Source organism: Lupinus angustifolius, chromosome LG08 (genome assembly GCF_001865875.1).
Source record: "Lupinus angustifolius cultivar Tanjil chromosome LG08, LupAngTanjil_v1.0, whole genome shotgun sequence".
Taxonomy (NCBI): Eukaryota; Viridiplantae; Streptophyta; class Magnoliopsida; order Fabales; family Fabaceae; genus Lupinus; species Lupinus angustifolius.
In genome coordinates, this window is record NC_032016.1 from 7,077,886 (window position 1) to 7,100,675 (window position 22,790).

Here is a 22,790-nt window from a genome sequence, read left to right on the forward strand (position 1 = left end):
TGTACTACAAAAAATAAAGGAAAAGTAACATAAGACATTTTTACGATTTATATATAATGAAATAACACACTGGCATAAAATATACAAAGAAAATCAAGTACTTGTCTTTATATTAATGGAGATGATCACTCACATTTCCATGGTTTTTCTTAATCAAATAGTCTAGTAGCCAAAAACATTATAATTTGAAAATGTAGGGTGACAAAATTGAAATAACTAAGAGAAGTTATAAAGTTTCCTATGTTGTTGTGAGATCAAAATGTGATGCGCAAAAAGTTATGAATAATTACCCTCTCACGTGTTTTTATATGGGCACCAACTTAATAGCTAATAAATTTCGATTAGCATTCTGGTCTCTAACTTTTAAAACAATGATCCACGTTACTCTCTCTCTCTCTATTATTTACGTCTATTAACATTAATATAATTGCTAACGTGACATGTGACCATACATGGTGATTCTATACTGAAATTTTTTGCCCAGCTTGGAATGGAAACAACGTGTGACAATTTTTTCCAATGTGAAATCATTACATATGACCTTGTATGCAGTTAACGACAATCCAAAGTCAAACCATACTTTTCTAACTCATTCACAACTGAATTTGCCTCACGAAAGATAAGAAGAGCACATTGAACATGTTGTAATTCACGAAATATGGATTTAATACAAGACACTAGCGCAAAACAAGGGTGAGTTTGCCCCAAGCTTTTGTGGGGTGAAACTAAGTGGATGTTGTGAACCAAAACATAATTTAAATTTAGTAGAGACTAAGTCAATGCTGACAGAGAACATGAGAGACATAATTGAGTAATTACTCAAAAGTTATTTATTTTTCTTGTAGGCAAATTTGGGTGGTTTCTCTAAGCATACTTGCATATATGTTTCCAATAAACCAATTAGCATATAGCAATCAAGTTCTTAGTTTTCCCAACCATTTCCAATAATAGCATACCAAAACAATGGACTTACGATTTGTAGTGTGGTTGTTTAGTTTATTGACATTAATTCAGAAGATTATATATATATGTCGATTATTTTTTTTAAAACTAGGCTATCAAAGAAAAATCGTGGAGTGTTTTAAAGACAGTCCTTTACTTCTACGAAAGTTTCAGATGGGTGGCTTAAGCAACAATTGGATCCACTCGCAAACAACAAAAATATGTGAAAGGGATTGGATAGAAAGGTACTAGTTTGTATTGGGGACCCAACGTGACTAAATTATAAAAATATCTAAACCATATCAATTAATTCGAAACTTCGTGATAGAGCAACGAGCTTAACGCCATTTTATACTCAACATCTAAGCAATTAAGAAGCCACCCGTCCAATTATATATATAAAAAACACACCCGTTCCAATCAACTACAGCAGATAGAAGAAAAATATTGATATTTTTTTTTGTGAGAAAAAATATTGATATTTGATTATATACAAGTTTTACTTCTATTAATAAAGTGTTTTCCCATACAAACAATAAAGATCTAATCATTGATATTATGGTTGTTGGTATTCCAAGCGTGAACGAAGAAGTCTCACATTGAGCAAAAAATAAAAATGGATGAGTTAAATAACATATAAATGAATAAAACTATAGACCTAATATCTTAAGTTTTTGGGTCAAGATGTGTGTCAAGTCTCACTTCTATGTTTCTTTCACTTAGCTCGTGGAGAAATGTTGTAACATATGATAAAGATCTCTCACCATAAGAAACTCAACTCAAACATTTATTTCATTTTAATTATCCCTTTAGCATAATGCACACATATTAAATGAATATGTTAATTGGAGAGATGGAATAATAATTAGTAATAAACTACTTATGAGATAAACTATTGCAGTTAATTAGTAATAATTAGTTATGAGTCCATCACATATATTAATTTGGGTGTTCTGCGCAATATATTTTTATTAGCATCCATTAAGAAATCAAAATATAGAAAGATTTTATTGAAAATCACCTTTTAGGATTTTATAGTATCATGTTTCCACCTTTGCTTTAACAAGGAATTAATAAATTATTCATCTTGTTTTTACTTGTGAGAAAAGGATAAAACTAAAATTTTGTATGATACAATAAATAGTATTAGGAGATACTTTACTTTCATATATTAATATGTACAATTCTCACAAGGTGTCATAATTTACTCTCAACGCATTTTAATCACACAAAAATCTTACAATCTTTTTGTTGTTGAATTAAGTGGGCGAAAAAGCCCAACAAAAAACTTGGAAGTTTTAAAAATTATATTTTCAATTTTATTATTATTTTGTCGCATATTATTAACAATATTCTTTGCATGGATCAAATCACAAATGGTCATTCTAATCGAAAGAGAATTCTCTATGTCTAAAAAAATTACATATTTTCTTCCAAGCCAATCAAATCCTACCAAATAACATAAAAAAGTTACTTTATATTTTTTTAATTTTTCTTTTTTAAATAAATGACAACTTCCAATTGAATTGAGATGCAATGAGACATGAAAAAGTAGGACAGATGATCCTCATTCCATTCTAACCGATCTATCAATGTGTTTCTTGGGAGTAGAATTATATATCCACAAATGTAAATCATTATTCACATAAGAGGAACTAGATTATTGGCAAATCATGAAAAGGAAAATATCTTTTCTTATTTATTAAAAGGAAACTAGTTTATTGACTTTATTCTTCGAGTTTGAGATTGTTCCACCCTAGTCAAACAGCTACCCCGCTAACCGCACTGGGCTATTTAAGGTCGACCAAGCTTGAATGCCTGACGAGGACTTACGTCACTAGGGCCTACAATATCAGTCGAGCTAGCAAGATAAGGCATATCATCAACTGGATACGACCTCAAGCCAGTAATAGGCCACGCCGCTGCCACCCATATGTCGTGCTATCGACACCTGCTACACGCTGCTTGTAAATTCTCAGTTAACTCCATACTCTACGACAAGGATAGGCCTAGACTATGACTGCCAAAGCCTACTACAAGCTATAAGTTAATTATGCTCAGATTACGGTCTAATCAGGCCACCTGACACGCATAAAGCATCTCCTACTCTACTAGAACACGACGACAAGCCCAAATGGTCGGTCATGCCAACAACATCAGTTAGAGAATATTTCATTCATCTCCAAGATATAAATATGGCTCCTCCCTTCGCATATAAGATATATGGGATAAAGACATATACACTCTCTAACCTTATTTTTTATCTCTTAAGCATGACATCCATTCATTCTCTGAGATATTGCTTTCCCTTCTACCTTCATTTACTGACTTGATCGTCGGAGCACATTTTCAAGTACCTCTCCTAGCAGGTCTAAGTTCAACTTAGATGAACGTCGGTCGTGGCCCAACACAAAGGAAACACTTCACGAAGCACACTACAATACACTTCAACTTGGCAACCTTCAACCCGAGATCACCTCACCTCAAATCGAAGACCTTGGGTCATACCCTTATCCCACTCACCCTCCTATCACTATGCATGAGAGTAGAGATAAAGCTCATGGTGAATCCTATTAGTGACGCAGGAGAAGAACCTTTCTAGATGGAGTCGAGTTAGAAAAAACATGTAAGAATTATCATATTCATCACATTTAAAAATATTTAATTGAAGACGATACTCTGTTATATTCTTTTCTTTTTTCTGTTTCACTAGTTAAACTTTTATCAAAACAACTAATATCAAGTGGACAACACATTAAAATTTAACAATTTAATATTAAATAATATAGAATTGTAGTATAGAAATTTATATTTAGTCATTACATCATTCATTTGTATTATTTATATTTAAGGATCCATGATTTGAATGATTGATAATGTAATGATAATATAAAAAATCTTTCATTTTGTCATTGTACACATTTTTTCTGGCATTATAATCCTCTAACTCCTTTTCTTTTTCCGTATATTCTAGTTTCTCTTCCTCCACCTTTTTGTCCGTTTTTTCGCTTACCCAAAATAATTACTTCAGCCGGAAGGTTCAGGCCCTCTTCAACCATCACTATCACGGTGTAATTCCATATCCCTTTGATTAAAGCAAAAATACATGGCCATTACTGACCCAAAATCACTATGTGGTGTACATCAGAAGACGCACAAGACCTTTTGACGCTTCCTCCCACTAATTTTGAGTTTTCATTTAAAGTTTAGGATTTAATATGTATACACTCACATTGTAAGTGTTTTTTACAGTGTTAGTCAATCATCCACCATTCATATATTAACTACCATTCACCCTCATATAAAATAATATAAATCAACAGTAGATAATATGCGGATAGTGTAAAAAACTTTATATTGACAGTGCATAAATTTTAAACTTAAAGTTTAATTTATCACTACAATCGGTTGCACATTAAAAGTTTTTTAGCATAAGAAAAATGATATAAATTTTATGACATACTGCCAATCATAACTACATTTAATTGGTAGCAGACTCTTTTTCTCTACCTCTTAAATTTATGGTATATATGTATCAGTGGTTCATTACCTTCACCAGTTGAATACAAAACTGCATTTGTGTTCTAAAAAATGTGTTACTTTATAACTCATTTTTTTATTGGTTGAAAAAATATTAAATAATTAATATTTAATTATTTTTTAATCAATCATAATAAGTGATATATGAAATGATCCATTTTTTTTTTGTAGAGAAGAATTGTTCTAGTAGCATACATAGGAACATGAATGCTATTGTTTGCTTCAACTAGCCCCTTGACCTTTTCTTTCTAAATTTCCAGGACACCCTTTCCTTTTCTGTAATAAATACAAAGTGAATCGCCAATACGTGTTTATCCAATTAATTGAAAAATTCTTGGTCACTTCAACATGAAGTGTCCTATTTGATCACTGAACTAATTTGTATTTAAAAAGAAATACACATACACAGTGAATAAGGAAAGAAAATATCACCGTACTCTAAAAAAAAAAGTTTTACCATGAATTTAAAATATATGCATTGGTACACTTTCAACACATTATTTACATTAATTTGTAATATTTTGTTTAAAAGTCAATAATAACTAATATATGAATGATGGAGATTTACTGACAATGTAAAAATTACTTTCACTTAAATTATTAAATGCACCTATTTTTTCCATCCACTTACATATTGCTAGAGACATTCAATTCACTGTTACATGGTATCCATTCGTTATTCTTCACCAACTTTAGATCAATATTTATTACACTATTACTAATATATATTTATCTTCCCAACTTTGAATTATCTGTGTTTTTAATGCAGGTCAAAACCAACTTTACCCTGCAGATGAACAACTTAGCAGCAACAAAGTACTATTGTATCGATTATAAAATTTCACTAAATTTAAAGATACACCAAAATGTCAAGTATTTGTTTTAGTGATAATTGTTAGAGATACAATTGTTAGAGATACAATCATTCATTCCAAAATAAATTAGTTTCAAACACAAATGATTATAATGAGACATAATTCGTTACAAAAAATAAACGACAACTTAGTGGCAGAAACATATAAAGGAAATGGGTGAATATAAATTTTGGTAGCCAATTCTCCTGTCCACTCCATTTTTATTTTAACTTATTCATTTTTATTTTAAAATTGAATACGTAAGATTTGATTTATAACATAAGGTTTTTCATGAAAAAATGTAACTCAAAAAGGCAAAGTTTAATAAATTCGACTACATTGTGGAAAATGTACAAACTTCCTAGCGACGGCTCCAATTATTAGCATAAACACAAAGGAGTCCAAAATTTACAGCATCTCCAAAAGGATTCTCAAACATCAGAGAGCCCTTCAAAAATCCCTTCACCAAAAATACTTCAATACTGTTAAACAAAATCTAAGCCTATTGAAAATAAAAATAAATACCATAAACTCTGCAACCACCGCGAAGGGGTATAAAAAGGAGGGTAAAATTGCGATAATGGAATATTCGATGGGTAATGTGGTCATTTCGAACAAAGAAAACGACATCGCATCACCGCATGGAGAACCATGACACGAGTTCACGACCGATACGAGCCTCCGTGTGAGCCACGCGCTCGTCAGAGATAAGCGATGAGCGGCAGAGCGGGCAGTTGAAGTTGAGGTGACGGAGCCAGCCGTCGAAGCATCGGCTGTGGAAAACATGGCGGCAGGGAAGCATGCGAACCTGGTCGCCGTCGTTGAAAGTGTTCTGGCAGAAGACGCAGTCGTTGTTGCTGTTGTGACCGTCAGCGGCGGAGGTGGAATAAGTGTAGAAGAAGTGGTTGTTAAGGGAGAGTTGATCGGAGAGGATGATGAGACCGGCGAGGCCGGATCCGACGGCGGAGAAGAAGCCGTCGTGGACGATCTGATCGGTACGGAATCTGGAGAGTCCAAGGGATTGGAAGAGGGTAAAGAGAAATGAACGGAGGTAGTTGAAGTAAATAGCGATTTGGGCTAATAGAAGAAGTGGAATCGAACCAGACGACACGTCGTTTAGCTGGTTTTGTAAACCCATCTTTTTTCTATGTGAAATTGTGAATGGTGGATGTGGTTTGAGAGAGAATTAAGAGGTTCTCTTGCAGTTATAAGAAGGGCTTTTTTTTTAAAGTGAATGTGAGGAAGCTGAGAGAGATGGGTGGATTAAATTAAAACACGTTGAAGATTTAATTTTTTGTTTTAATATTCATAAAATAAAATGTTTTTAGGTGAGTTGGGTGGTGTTTCTCAGAGACCTTTATAAAATCTGTATCGACAAAGTTATTACAATAGACGTTTACATTTAGATTCTAACCAGAAAATATATATTTTGTTTCACAATACATGTCATGAGTTTTGATTAATTAAAAAAGTATTTGATAATTATTTTATCAATTAATGCTGATGACACATGAAGTAATTATTGAGTAAGACCTCATTTTTACCAATTAAATCAATATAATATTATATTCCTTAATTGGTGATGGTATTGATTAATATTTTCCATAAATGATTTATCCTTGATTAGTGATAGCTAAGCTCTTTTAACTCAATTTTTGTTCATAAAAATATATTTTAAACATTACTTGAGGAATTGAATTCCTTATCATTAATATTTTATATTACAATTTTTAGTTACTAAAATATTATAAATAAATTCTAATGTTTCCTTTAAAAATTTAATATTTGAAGTAGTGTAAAGTTTCTTTGAGTATATTTTGTCATCTTCTCTATATCGCGCATCATATTATCATGTTAGAACTAATTCATTGAGCATAAGACTCACTTTCTAGTTTCTATATTATTACCAAGTTCTCTCCCTACCATTAAGCACACACCATTTGGATAAAGTTTTTTGAAGCTAACTGAATATACTAAAAATAAAATTGAATGAATTCTTCTAGAATCTGGGTGGCGAAATCGAAGTGTGAACGATAGGTTTTCTTTATGTTCTCAAAATCTTCCTATATGGCAGTTGGAATTAGTACATATTTGTTTTCCACAGTTTCTGTCACACTCTATATGTCACGAGTTTGTGATTGATCAGAAAATATATTTAAGTTAAAATTTAATTATTAAATATTTTTATGACCAATTATAAACACATAATATATGGAGTGAGACAGTAGATGTGCTCCCACTTCTTGTATGCTTTGTTTGGAAGAGGTGATTTAAGAAGGAAAGAGAAAAGGAGAAAAGAATTTAAGTATTTCTCTCATTTGGTACAAGGGGCGAATAAGGAGGAGGGAGAAAAAATTATGTGGGTCCTACATAAAAACTCTTATCTCTTATGAGAATTGAATGCGTTGTCTTTTGTTTTTACAATTTTGCTCATTTTTATCTTGTTTATCATTTTTCTTTTTTATCTTTAACATGTTTAATAATTAATATAAAATTATCTTTTTTTATATATTTTTAAACACTTTAATTAAATCTATATATTTAATTGTTGTTATAAATTATATATTTAATAATAATATTATATTTATTAATATTTTAAACAAAAAATTATTTTTAATTTATAATGAAAATTATTATTAATGTGACTAAAGGCATTATTGTCCATTTATAGGTGGAAATGTAAAGTTCTACTCTCTCTATCTTCTTTTTCTTTTCTACCAAACAACTCACAATTCTACTTTTTCTTTCATCATTTTCTTTCTTCTTATATTCTTTCTCACCTCTTTCTTTCTTCTTAACTTCTTCTCACTTCTTCTCTACAGCCAAAGGAAGGCGTAGTGTTTCCAAAGGGCTTAAGGACCCCAACATTATGAGGCTGTCGTCAAGGCCTTTCTTTATACGGGAATATTAAAATTGAGTTTAGAATATTAAAATTGTTGTGTGTGTACACTGTAGAATATTCAAATTGAGTTTTAATATTAATTTAATACAGTAAATAAGATTTATCATACTTAATAAATAATTGAGTTTTTCAAATGTAATGTTAGAGATTTGATCATGGTGTATATAAAAAAGGTTTGTGGGTGAAGTAAAACTTCATTTCGATGAACGTTATTTTTTATTAGGAAAAACTTAAACTAATTGTTTTCTTAGTGAGAGGATACCTTCCAAAATATTAATATGATTATTGTTGTGTTTTATGGCTAAAATTTCGGGCATGACCTTGTATGATTATGGTTATGATATATGATAATATAAAAATGGGCAAATATTGCAAATGGACATGTGATTCTTATTTCATAAATTGAACAAATTATACTTTTTTTCCCGATGCATAGAACAAATTATACTTTAAAACATGAAAATGTGGACATAATTTTTTCACATTTCTTAAACTTGAGCACATTTAAAACAAAGCCTATTATACATACATTAAATTATGCTTTATTACAATATTATTTATAATAAAGCCTATTGTATAGACTTTATTTTAAGAGTTAATTACAGTGAAATTACACAAATTATCACTCACTTTTCTACACATACACAAATCTCCCATAGTTTTTATATTTTCATATTACACTGACCACCCCTGCATAAGAAATAAATATAATCTTTTAAACAAAAAAATGTGATAAATGCAATTAAGTTAAACAAAACATGGTATATTGTAAGTAAAAATTCAAATAATATACAAATTAATATATCTTTATTATTTTTTGTTACAAAATGCATCAACAATTATAAAGATATATTGTTTAAATTGCTCTTATACTATAACGTAATGAACAAAAAATAATAAAGAGATATTCACTCATATATTATTTGGATTTGTCTCCACAATAAATCATGTTTTGCTTAACTTAATTGCATTTATCACATTTTTTGTTCAAAAAATTACACTTTTTTCTTATGCAGTGGTAGTCAGCGTAATGAAAGTATAAAAAATGATGGAGATTTATATAGGGGTAGAAAAATGATGGATAATTTGTGTAATTTCATTAAGACTCATGAGGTGTCACCGTAATTTTACTCTTATTTTAAATTTAAGTTTTTCAAATGTTTAAATCTTATATTTTATAAAAATGCGTCAGATCATACTATATCTTAAATAGATCTGGTCATAAATGATTGTGGATGGATCTGACCTATTCCTACCTCTATTGATGAGGTTAATCAAGCTTGTGTATTAGTTTTGTGAATTTAACATAAGTAATTTAAGGGTGTTTTGTCTAGTTTGGAGTTAGAAATCAGAAATAATATATTTACTAATTAATTAAAACACATTAATTAAGAGAACGTAAGCAATTTATAACATTTAAAATAGTGCCCAAACCAATGTTAGAAGAATCAGACCGTACTAGGTCATTTGATCAATTTGACCACTGACTAGACTTGAAAATGACTCTTATTTGTAGTTTTAACCGAATGAGAGTTGAACCACTTTAAACCTCGAATATTCTGGTTCGACCGTGTTAAACCCGATTAAATCGAAATAACTCGGAAATATATTTTATTTCAATACTCTAATATTTTATTTTACTCTAGTCCAAAAAGATATTGAGAGTTGTTATTTCAATATAATTATACATAATAATTAATTATATAAAATTTTATACTTATATAATTATATATTTGTTGATAAAAAAATATTAATTGTATATTAAATCACATGGTCAAACTGGACGGTTTAACCACTTAAATCAATTAAACCTGATATGAGACCTCTTCCAATTTGACGTTCAGCTCAGATTTTGTAACATTGGCCCAAACACATATTTTGCAAGATCTGACAACTTATGTTCAACTCTAACAAAATTATAATAGTAATTTTTTTAGCAGTAGTTATAATTTGATAAAGGATAATAATGAAGTTAAGGAATCATATAATAGTAAAATTTACAATATTAAAGATTTTAGAACTAGTTATAATAGTATAACTCATCCACATTGATCCAAAACTACGCCGTCTAATGAGATTCGTATGTGTCGACAACACTAATAGTGGCTTAAAACAAGTCTTTGCTGAACCAACTTGTTTATAGAGAAATATGAATGAATAAAGTGGAGCATGAATTATCAATAACAATACGTTGGTCTGGTAATATTAGGTCTCGTTAGATCTCCAATGTCGAAAGTTTAATTTTGGAAGCAACATTTATTCAAAGAGACAACTCCAAACTCCAAAAGGGAGTAGTTTCATACCCACAAAGGTAAGAAAATACCCTTGATAATATCAAAAAAATTAAGCATGAAATAAATGAAGTAGATTTGAACAAAATTTGACTAAAATAATATCATTAATGTATATTATAAACTAAATTACAAATAAAAAATAGAAGGTGAAAATAATTAATAAATAAAGATGTAATTGTAAAATAAAATTAAATGTGTATTGAGTTTTAAATAAAATAGAATAAGGTTAAAAAAATAAAAGATCAAATAATATTAAATTGGCTAATAAAACAATAGATTGATTATTAGACTTGAATACTTGATATCTATTATGAAGGGCGGCAGGTTGGGGTATATATTTGTTGTCATACTTTTGTATGACTTTATGTATTATCAATTTTCATTAGTTGAAAAAAATTATTTAAATTAAAATTATTAATTTTTTTTACTAATTATAATTTATAGCACATAAAATAACATAAACCAGCGAGACAACAAATACCTTGATAGCATGGTTAAATGAGGGTCCTCCTATTTTGATAGGCCCATCTTATATTGTGGATGATCCTAATCTCTTCCCACCATGAGAGCAATTACTTCAATTATTAGCTGCCATAATTATCCACATTTATTTATTTATGCTCTAAATTAGCCTCCTTTATTAATATAATAGTAAGTTAATAACCCTCTCTAAACATCTTGCTTAGGCTGGTTCATGTATATAAGTCAAGTTTGGAATCGCAAATATGGTTTAGGTACACCAACCATATCCTAATAACCTTTTTTTAACTATTTCTTTTGTGTCCAATCACCTCGAAATGCTATATATATATAGCCATGTAGGCCTCTTTTCTACAGAAAAAGTACTCTTAATATACTTAAAATCACACTTTACTTTTTAATAGCCGCAACACAACTAAATGGAGGAAGGTAAGAAACGGATAATGTTCCAACTTCCAAATATAATAAGATAAAAAGATATATATACAAATAATATTAAAAAAATAATATTATTATTGTATTATTCATAATTCATCTTTAATTATTACTGACTTATTAAAAAAATTAATTCAAATAAATGCATATTATATATACATTTATAGACGTCAATGCATAGATTTAACATTCATATAATGATCCTCTAATTGCTCCACCCTCTTTGCATTTATTAAGTAACTTATGGTGCTTCCAATTACAAAACATAATCCACACAAGCAAGTCAGAATAATATGAGCAAAAATTCTTCCAAGAAATAAATATTTGATTTTTCTTATATTTTTAATAATAAAGTGTTATTTCATTATATATAAAAGGATAAAAATATTTACCATGTTATTATTTATTAGTTTTTTTATAGTACTTGTCTCTAACGAAGAAATTCTAAGGTGATGCTTCCTCAAATTAATGTATTAACAATTTATCAAATATTTTTTTGGGCTTAAAATAATAAGATATAGTTTTACTAGTAGAAAATATTAGCTATTTACATACTGTTTTTAAAACCTAAAATAAATTCTTTTAACCTTATGCATTGAAGAGTTGGGATTGAATTTGGGTTGAAGATGACCACCGCAAATGACAAGGACACCAAGAAATGTTTGCTTTCAAGATGGCTGACAATAGATTATTGAGTAGGTATTATTACAAGGACAATATCAAATATTAAATGGAAAATGATTACCATATGCATAGAGTAAAAGTTTAGAAGAGTGTGATATTGATAATATAAACTTTGTTAGGAAGCTTCAGGAAATGTTATGATAAAAAATTCCATTTACATGTATAATCAGTTAGTGGAGAGTCCAGAAGATTCTTAAAATATTAAATAGAGGACTTTGTCAAAGGATCGTACAGATATCGTCGGGTTACGATTAATAAAAGAGTTGAAAATCTATACATCATATTATTAATTTATTTGAAAGTGAATAATTAATAGGTAGAGATACTGACAGTGTAAAAAATACTCACATATTAGAGCTACAAAATGAGCTAAGAATTATGAAATAAAAACGTTAACATCGGTTACGACAGGTGTGTTACTCAGATACCTTTATGATTAAGACTGATGAATAAACAACACTGTATCTATTCAAATAAAAACAGTGGAGGGAGTTTCAAGTTTCAACAGGATGTTTGAGGACAATACTAGCCTATCTTTTAAAGACTTTGTAAAGGGCATGATAGTATATAGATTTATATATGGACTTTATTTAACGGGCCTTACATTCTACTCATATAATGTTGGTTTTTGTAATGGGCTTAATTTAGATTCCTAAAGCCTCAATTTTTTAAGGGCCAGCCTCAATTAAGCTCTTATATATTAGTTTTTTTCTTCTAAACATGCATTACTATATGTTTCACTCATAGTGAAAACATAAAAACAAATGAACCCCATTCTAACAATAAATAAAATAAAAATATACGGCCTTATTTTTAATGGTCTATTCAGCCGACAATATAGATACAAAGACAATTATCAGTGTAATTAAGGAACTTGGCTATCTATCAAATATGTTGTAGAAGTGTTTAATACAAAAAACAGTATATATACATCCCCTATTTATATATATTTTTACACTATTGTATCTATGTGAAAAAAATAATGGTCCAATGGTTTTATAACTAATAGGTCTAGTGGTCTTATGGACTAAAACTTTTATGAAGAAAATATGCATAATCAATTGAGAAACAACTCAATTTTAAATTTTAATTTTAAAATTAAAATAACATTTTATTTTTATTAAGAAACTAAATTGTTTTGAACATAGTGTATTTTGGTTTAGTATGTCGAAATGAGCAGGTCGATATTACATATACATGAAATTTTTTAACACATTTCTTTTGGAGAAAAAAACAAAAAAAATCAAGTTAATTAAACAGTGCCCATCATCAGGGCCGCAAGCCAAGGCTACAGAATTGTTTTCTTATTCTGTAAATAAAAGCCAGCTCAGATGAAATTGGATATAAAAATGGAAAATAATAATCCTACAAATTCTCCTACTAGAAAAAAATGTGACATATACAATAATATATTATTTTATTATTAATGATTAATTTATAAGTGATATATATTACTTTTTCTTGCAAATATAATAATTTAAAGATGATTTAACAGGAGCTTACATTTCCTATATAGTATATACAAATAGAGGTGACATAACCTTAGAAGGGGATTTGATGCATGTGACTGAGACATTTATATTGGCGGTGAAATGGCTAAGGTTCAATGACCCTTAACAACAGATTTCTTTCCCAAGGCCATTTCTTCATGTTACAAACTTATTTAAACATAAAACTCTCCTTTAAAATATTTCCCCGGATCATGAGCTTAAAGAAACACAATCAAAAGCTTTTAAAAAATCCATGTTTCTGCCACCGTCTCGAAGTAAACATAACTGTGATTGAATATGTCGGATCAATGTTTATCGTATAGTACTATTTTCGGTGAAAATTTTATTTTCTCATTATATGCTTATTAAATTATTTTTATTTTATAACTTTTAACTTTTTTACTTATTTTTATATGTTTTTATTAGTTGTAACGCTTTAATTAGATGAATGTTGAAATGAGACATTGATTTAGTTGTCGGGGTATGCGTTTAAATTAGGTAGAAAATTTAAAAAATAATTGAATCTGAGGCATTAGTATGAGACAGGGTGGGTAGGGGTCTGTATGACCCGCCGTTTCAGTGTCCCTAATGCTTCCATTAGAAAACATTTGAACCTTATTAAACAAGAACAGAGAAAACAAAATATCAATCAATGTTGGGTATTTGAGAGAAAATATTACAAGTGTGGACTGAGTTTTGGTTGTTTTGTTGTCTGAACCTCTAACCAACGTTCTTTATGTGGTTTTATTTGTGACCTTAATTTAAACTTTAATCAAAATGACTTGTAATTACGTGCTAGTGCACTTGAGGTCGTAGCTTGTTGTTGAATACGGATTATCTTCGGTACTAGATAGAGAAGTGTTTGAAATCCCTTTTATTGTTATGGTAAAATTGTTATTTCATCATATTGAAAATAATAGATTACATGTTGGATAGTCCTTTATTATTTTTGAAACATTTGTCGCCATTTAGTTTGTAATTAACCATGTCGCATTAGTGTATGGTGACTCTTGTCTAGCACTCGTGCCTTCTTTGTGCCATACTAACATGTCCCCCTTATGTTTGTGAGGCTAGAACTAGAAATAAATAATTGTTATAACTATTATATTATATGTTGTTTTAACTACTATAATGTAATTGTTCCTACCCGGCGAACTGAAGAGTCCTATGCTTGGTCGCTGAGGTAGGCCCCGCGTGTTGGGACCACCAGAGTTGACCTGAGAGACAACATACCTTCCGTACCTTACCAACCCACCTGCCAGCACAGCAGACAGACAGGTTGCAGAACGGCTACCAAACCAATCACAGGCTAGAAGACAAGAATGACACAGTGTACGGTCCTGGCAGACCGCCTGACACGGGAAAAGCAACTCCCGAAAATACCTTTGGTCGGCCACGCGTCGCACCACCAGCCAAGAACCTAATGTCCACTCTCTCTTCTATAAATAGGATCTCTACCAACAGGAAGTATCTTAATCTCTTCACTCTTTAACATTACTCATTCTATTGCTCTCTTCATTATTCTCACACTCTCATTCACTTAGTTCATACACTGACTTGATCGTCGGAGAACCTTTTCAGGTACCTCCACCGGCGGGTCCAGCTCTCCTACTTCATCCTGCTACTTTGACGACTGTCCTCTTCTCCTTCCTCAGAGCAGCTGATCAACCATTGTCCGTACCTTGTGTTCTAGCAAAGAACAGTAATATTTATCTATTGATATTGTAAAATTTATACATATTTAATATATTATTTATTTTTATTATTACTTATATCTAAAATTCGATGATAATTAAGTATAAATAATAGATGATACAATAACAAATTAAAAATCTCTTACATTAATAAAATAAATATATAGTTATTTTTATTTTGTGTTAAATTGTTATTGGCGACAATCACGTTGGACTTAGTGCTGGATACCAACTAATAATCTGTAGTGTCAAAGAGAGTATGTATCTTAGTTGGATTTGATTAAATAAGGATTTAAGTAAATTAATAAATCTTAACTCCATAATATTTGTTTTCAACTTTATAAGTTTTTACTTGCTAACATTTGTAATCAGATCAATTATAATAAGATTTTGGTGCAGGACTACTGGACAGACCGAAAGAGTAATTGTTCAAGTAAATCAGGATAAAACATTTGTGCTCTTTTACACTTACATTAACCCTTTATTAACTGATTATTATTTATAACCAAAAGGGTATTTTTAACCTATATCTATCTAACCAAAGGGTATTTTTAACAAATTGTTTAAAAACAATCTCATCATTAGTTTGGGTTTTGAACTTAAAAATATTTAATTTAAACAAGTCAACTTGTTTGTATTTACACTTAAGTCTCTGAACTTTGGTAAGTGAGCAATTTTTAAAAAAATCAATACCTTCTAACAAAAACAACTTCAACTTTTATTTCCATCTATCTAATACATTATTCCTCTCGATTCCAACAAAATTTTGTTAAGAACAATCACAGGAGTCAAAATTTCATCATTATGATGACTTTTTGTAATATTTGTAAACTAAAAGTATGCCTTTATTGCATCGAGCTTATCTAACCAAAGAATACTGGTTGATATATTGACAAAATCCCTGTGGTTGTTCAAAATCCTATCCCATTTTGGTGGAAATCTCTTTCTCAAGCTTCAATCCAAGGAGGTCAAAGGAATCAATTGTCTACAATAATTAAAAAACAAAGCAATTTACGTCATCGTCACCATATTCAAAAGTTTGTCCATCTATTTAACAAAGCATGAAGATTTCGTGAGATCCCTTGGGTTATGCAGGTCACTTGTTTAACATATTAGAGCGAAAATACATTTATATTATTGGCAAAATATCAACATTTGTCTCTTAAGTTAGTTGTATAACTATTGTTTAGCTTTAGATCTCATAGAAAGTGAGCTATTTTTCACCATATATATAAATGATTAATAATATATATTATTTCATTATCAAATTACATATCCAAAATGATAAATAATATTAATTTTTTATTTAAATGGAGTATGTATTATATTTATTAGGTTTAGTGTCGATATTGGATTTAAAAGATAGTCCAGTCAACATTTGAGGTGGAATTAAACTCCGTATTTAGGATTGAATTTGAATTTGAATTCAAAAAATAATGAGACCAACAGAGTTCATAACTTCATATCCTATCCATCATGTTAATAAGTGAAAAAGATATCATCCCTTAGACAATCATCCATATAAAAACATTGAAATTAAAAAACATTGACGGTCAAATGAGAAAAATGGGAAAAAGCATGAAGATTGAAGAAGATCTTCACATGCATGCGCAACATTTAAGAGTCAAAGCACTAGCCGGATAAAGGCTCTTATTGCTTAGCAAAGAACTAGCTCCACCATGATTTAATTTGGGTTGACCATTGGCTCCACATAAAATTAAACAACAACTATTGTTTATTATTGGAGAGACAAATACTTATTTTTTTTATATTTTCAATGCCAAAAATATTATTTCATTATATATAAAAAGATAAAAATAAATCATATTGTTTTTCTCTTTATTTTTATATTACTTGACACTTCATTATCCTTGGTCCAAGAAAGTAGTTTCAAATGATGGAGTTGATGCTTGTTAATTATTACAATCGGAGGATAAAGTGTGTTCAAAGATTGATTATGATGGTCTTAATTATATAAGTGAGAGACTTAGGACTGTTCCAGTTAAAGCAATTTTCTACCTAGCTAATTGAGACACAACAAATGTTAATCGGTTATTATATATTTTTCTATGAAGATGGGATCTAAACAGTGAAATATGCATGCTGCCTTGTAATTGAAATATATATGAAAGGGTAAAAGCTATAGTTAAGATTCCTTCATCCGATCGAGAAAGATCACGTGTTAACTAGAGTAAAGATATGATGACCTAATACATCAATTCAAAACACTGTATCTGGCGGAGTATAAAGCCTAGCGTATAATTGTGCAAACTTCTTTACGCGAGGTTCATGTTCAAGTAACAGTTAACAACCATTCACCCTTCTATTTAAAAAAGGATTAGTACTATTTTAAAGGAACATCATATATATTCATACAAATCTCCCCTCCACCGAAAAAAAGTAATACATGTCACAAATATTTATTAATGATTGATTTACAAGTAATATATATCATTTATTTCTTGTGAATAGAATAATATATAGCTACTCTATTTCAAAACATTATTATTTTATATATGATATAAGATAAGATAGGTACCTGGTTTGGTTTTGACATTTTCTGGACTCTATGGTGGAAAAAAAACAATTTATAACATCAAAGTTTGATTAAAAATAACAATTTACAAATTTTAAATTTTAAGAAAAATACTGCTAATGTTTCCACCACTATATACAAGACAAGGACTTCCCCAAAATACTGCGAGTGTCTCCACCACCATTACAAGACAATCCCTACCAAAAGAGTCTCACACAAGATATAATAGTTTATAAGTTAATCATTAAAGTGACACTATAAACTCTAAAAGAACTATTATATAAGGTTTACATCATATAATTCCAAAATAAACATAATACCTTTAATTTGTTGCGTTAAGGGAAGGCTCAAATGTAAGTAGGGTAATGGGTATTGTTATGACCAAGAAAGCACTACACCCGATTGAGAAATTGGATGGTAGTTGTGTGAAGCATAAGATGTTTTGATGTTGGAACTAGAAAGTGTGGCTTACTTATGTTTCACTTCCCTTCTTTGGTATTCAGATTTACAGTGCACTTTGAAAGACAGTGATATTAATTTGTGTTGCTTGTTTGATGATGCTCCCTCACCTAGGCAAGGGTAGTATAGCATGTGGTGCAAAAGCAAAGAAAACAAGAAATACCAAAGCCTATGTTATCTATTTTTACGTGGCCAAGGCTAAATGCAATTTTCAAATTAATGATTTTTTAATGCTAGCTCCATAAAGAACCAGCATGCTCTGTTCACAAAATCTCTTCTCCTCTTATCTCGTACTAATTATATCGTACTAAATAATATCAAAATGTTCTTTTCAAGTATGTAGCAATTTTCTACTTTCTAGTAGACTGTGACATAATTAGACATAAAATATGGGATATTGATCCCATTCCATAAAGATCAACAGTACTAAAAGGACTGACAAAGATCCAGTCCGGTACTAATTGTGGCAAATGCCACAATACATACCCTTTTGTGATCATGCATGATTATCCAAATTTAGCTTGAAAAAAAATACTCAAAAGCATTATAACAGAGTTGGGACTGTAGCTAGCCAAATCCAACCGAAGAGTGAACCTTTATGGATTGGGATAAAACTAATTTAATCCACAACTTTGAATTGTAATAATGCTGTTAAAGTGAAATAGAACTAATTGATTCAAATAAGTCAAATAAGTAGTAGCAAAGTAACAAAAATAATTAACAATCACACATATAAAACAAACGAAATAAGCCTTTTGATAAATGACATTGCATTGTTAAGCTTAATCAGTATGTGGCACTAGTTTCTCTATAAACGAAACTAAACCATAAATTATTGAGAAAGTCAGATAAAAACAAACATACACAACCTTTGACAAGTGACCAAACATTGCTAATATCCCATTCCTTAAAAAAATAATGTTGTCTAGGACCATAGATATTTTTTCTATTACTAGGTGGCACAACTCGTTTTTTTTTAACATTCAACATAACTATTCTAAGGAATCACTAAAATAAATTGGAGCATCATTGCTCTTGTTTAAGAAAAAAGATCTAGTCTTGAAACTAAATCAACCGTAAAAAAATTGTTGCCAATTTTTTCATTTAATGGGAAGGGGAGTGAGCAAAAATATCACAATTTGAACTTTGGAGCTTAAACTTAAAATAAAAAAAAATCATTACCCAGAATTAATTCTTACAACCTCATTTAAATGAGATAGAGATAACCTATCCCAAATATTGTCTCATTTTCTATTTTTAGTTAATCAAAATGTTACTTTTTATTATTTTTTATTTTTAAAAAAATTTCTTTATTCATATGTTAATATATTATGGACTCATAAGATAGATTGAAACACTATTAAAAACATGTTATCCTCTTCATCCAAATGCTCCATCGCTCAAAAGTTGAACCTTTTGAGATGCTTTATAGGCCATACTCACATGAATGTTAGCAAACAGTGTTGTACGATAGTTGCATCATACCTACACAAGCACCAAAGCAAAAACCAAAATGGGTAGGACTTCTTTTTCTATTAACATTGTATCATCCTCAAATACTTCCAAAGGACACACCTATTTGAAATGACATCAACATCTTTGCACCTCAAAAGGGTCCTATCTGACAGCTTAATCAATATTCCCCCCACATTGATCATATATACTATGGCATATGGATTTTATTCCCACTCCCCCATTTCGCTTTCATATTGCCTAATTATTTAGGTTAATAAACATATGCAACTGTATGAAACTGGAACATAATCAAAAGAAGACACTGACATAATGTATGGTGTAGTTATAGCCATTAGGTGCTAAAATTGTTGACTAGGGTCACAATCATGTGCTGAAAAATGGGTAATTTAGAACCTGCACATTGTTCATGTATTATTATGAGGAACTGCAAAATCGGACACACAGAGACCAAAAACATGTCTGTGTCATATGCTTGAAGCGACCTATGTGTTTTACTAATCCAGTGTCTGCACGTGAAAGAAGCCATTTGTTGGGTTGGAAACTCCATTGTTCCCAAATTATCAGGAAAGTCGAAACTGTGATACAATACTACACATTATATATTCTTACATGTGTATGTTGCATACGTCTAATCATAGTTTAATCACGTTTATGATCTGACTAATTAATTTCAATTGGTTTAAAGGGTGTGGATTTTCCTAGATCCATTTCTAATATTAGTTATGGGCTTTGATCATTGAGTCAGGTCAATGCATAGTTAAAATTATGACACATGATAGAAATAAAATTTTAAAATCTAGATTTTCATTTTTAGTTAAATTTAATTTTTTTTAAAGACTTTTTCCCTCTCACATGCTAAGCATAGGAGAGTCAATAATGGAGATGAATCTATTTCTTGATCATTACCAGAGCTTAAATATAAATAAATGTAAATTTGATTGGGTAAAACTTTGGGGAAAGAAGAATTTTACATTTTTATAGTTGATAATAATAAAAAATAAATAATATGCCATGAGATGCTAGCTAATATATTAGGTGAAGATTCTATAATTATAATATTTGTATGTTAATATATTTCAAATATATACAATCTATTTCAAATCAATAATAACAACAATTGTAAATTAATTTGTTTTTACTTTTTAGTAGAACTGAGTATTTGATGTTATGAATGTCTATATTCACATTTGGAACGCTGTAGTCAACACCTCCTCTTAAAACATGTCAAATATATGAATGTTTATATTCTTAGTTATGTGGAGCTAGATTGAGCTTATATGTAAAAGGCTTGAGGCTCAAATTTGATAAGGAAACATGTGATTTGTGTATTGAAGATAATACAAATACAATTGATGTTTAAAGATCATAGACTTGATTGCACCATACACTTCTTAAAAAACTAGATAACACTTCATTAGGTTTTATGTGAGCATTATGGCCATAGATTATACTAGTCGACAACAACATTTTTTTAAGGATCGATTTAGTTCGCTGAAATTTTTTTAAGGACAATTTTAGCCTATTTCATTTTAGTCTGAAATGGTTAAGGAATAGTCAAAAACAACATTATTTTGGCCCTTTTTATTTGAAAAAAAAACTTGCATGTTGGAATTTCGTTTATATACAGCCACAAGAGATATCAGGTAGAAGAAACTTTGAATTAATTAACCAGTAGAAAAGAGAGAGAACTAACTCACTACATGTTAATAAGTTTTAGAGAATAAATGGTGATTTATTTTTCTTTAGGGGCTAAAGTTTGTCATCTTAAGATAATTTGTAACAGCTTTACTTAATAAACTTATTTGACCAAATATAAACCAAGTGTAGGTGTTTGGTAAAAGTAGTTTATTTCAACAAGTCATTATGCTTAACGTAGTTTATCTTATTTTACACATGTTAGATAGTTTAGCGTTAATCTTACCAAAACGATTTTGATTCAAATAGCTAGTTTTTGAGCTCTCAAATTCAATCAAAGACTTAGAAACTTCAATGTAGCTTATAAAATTTCATCTAAATTATAAGGTAGTTGTATCCAATATAGTTGAAAACATAAACGAAGGAAGAAAATAAGGAGTAGTGATAAACGCTAAAAATATATTTTCTACTTGATGCTTCAATTATAAAGTTGTTGGGCGGGCATAATTGTGAAATAAAACAAATGTTCATAATTTTTTGGTCTATGATACAATTTTTATGTCCCAACAAAATGTTTGTCATTATTAATCACACATATCTTAAAACATCTTCAATTTTATATAAGAGAATAGATACACAACTAATATTTAAAGATCGTAGACACGATTGCGCAAAACAAGATAACATATTAAAACTAACTTTTAAACCACAATAAAAAACAACAACCTAAAAAGATAAAACAAAACGTAAAATTAACATTTACACGATACAAATGTGTATATGAGTGTCTTACAACTTCATTATTTCGATTCATATGATTTTTGTGGTGAGAACTCGTACTAACCCAATAATAGCCCTGTCAATTACCTTTCTTTATACCAAATGTTACACTATAAAATATTTAATATAACAAGATATTGATCTAATAGTGTAATGTTTCATTAAATCTTCAGGATAACTAGAATGTTAAGGTTTCAATTCCTGAAAGGACAAGAAAAAACTTCTTTAAAAAAAAAAAAACATCATTAATATTACCAAAAGATTTAATATATTAAATTGGGGGCAGAAAGGTCATTTGAGAGGAGAACACAGTGAAAAGATCAAGTCATGAAACCCTGAACATTAAAAATATATTCTCTAATCTTATACTAGATGCTGCAATTCTAGGATTGTTGGAGGGGCATAGTTGTGAAACAAAATAAATGTTGATGGTCCATGAATACATGATAAAATGAGCATCATTCATAATCATTGATATGTATCTCAAAACATCTTCAAATCTATCTTTGACTGTCGTACCTCTCTCTCTCTCTCTCTCTCTCTCTTCCCTTTTCTTCCATCATCACCCTTTGCCTTTTCGTCTCTGTTC

At 29.8% G+C, this 22,790-nt stretch overlaps 1 protein-coding gene across 1 annotated transcript; it reads right to left on the reverse strand.

Annotated features, from left to right (window-relative positions):
- Nucleotides 5,643-22,730, reverse strand: LOC109354408 (E3 ubiquitin-protein ligase RHA2A-like). Its single transcript, XM_019596892.1, has 2 exons — nt 22,721-22,730; nt 5,643-6,474 (listed from the first exon to the last, which is right to left on the reverse strand). The coding sequence occupies exon 2, from the start codon at nt 6,472-6,474 to the stop codon at nt 5,971-5,973; it is 504 nt and encodes a 167-aa protein (XP_019452437.1). The 5' UTR covers nt 22,721-22,730; the 3' UTR covers nt 5,643-5,970.

Bases quoted from the DNA above. Each gene is read 5' to 3' on its own strand.
- LOC109354408 (XM_019596892.1), bottom strand. From the start codon at position 6,474: ATGGGTTTACAAAACCAGCTAAACGACGTGTCGTCTGGTTCGATTCCA.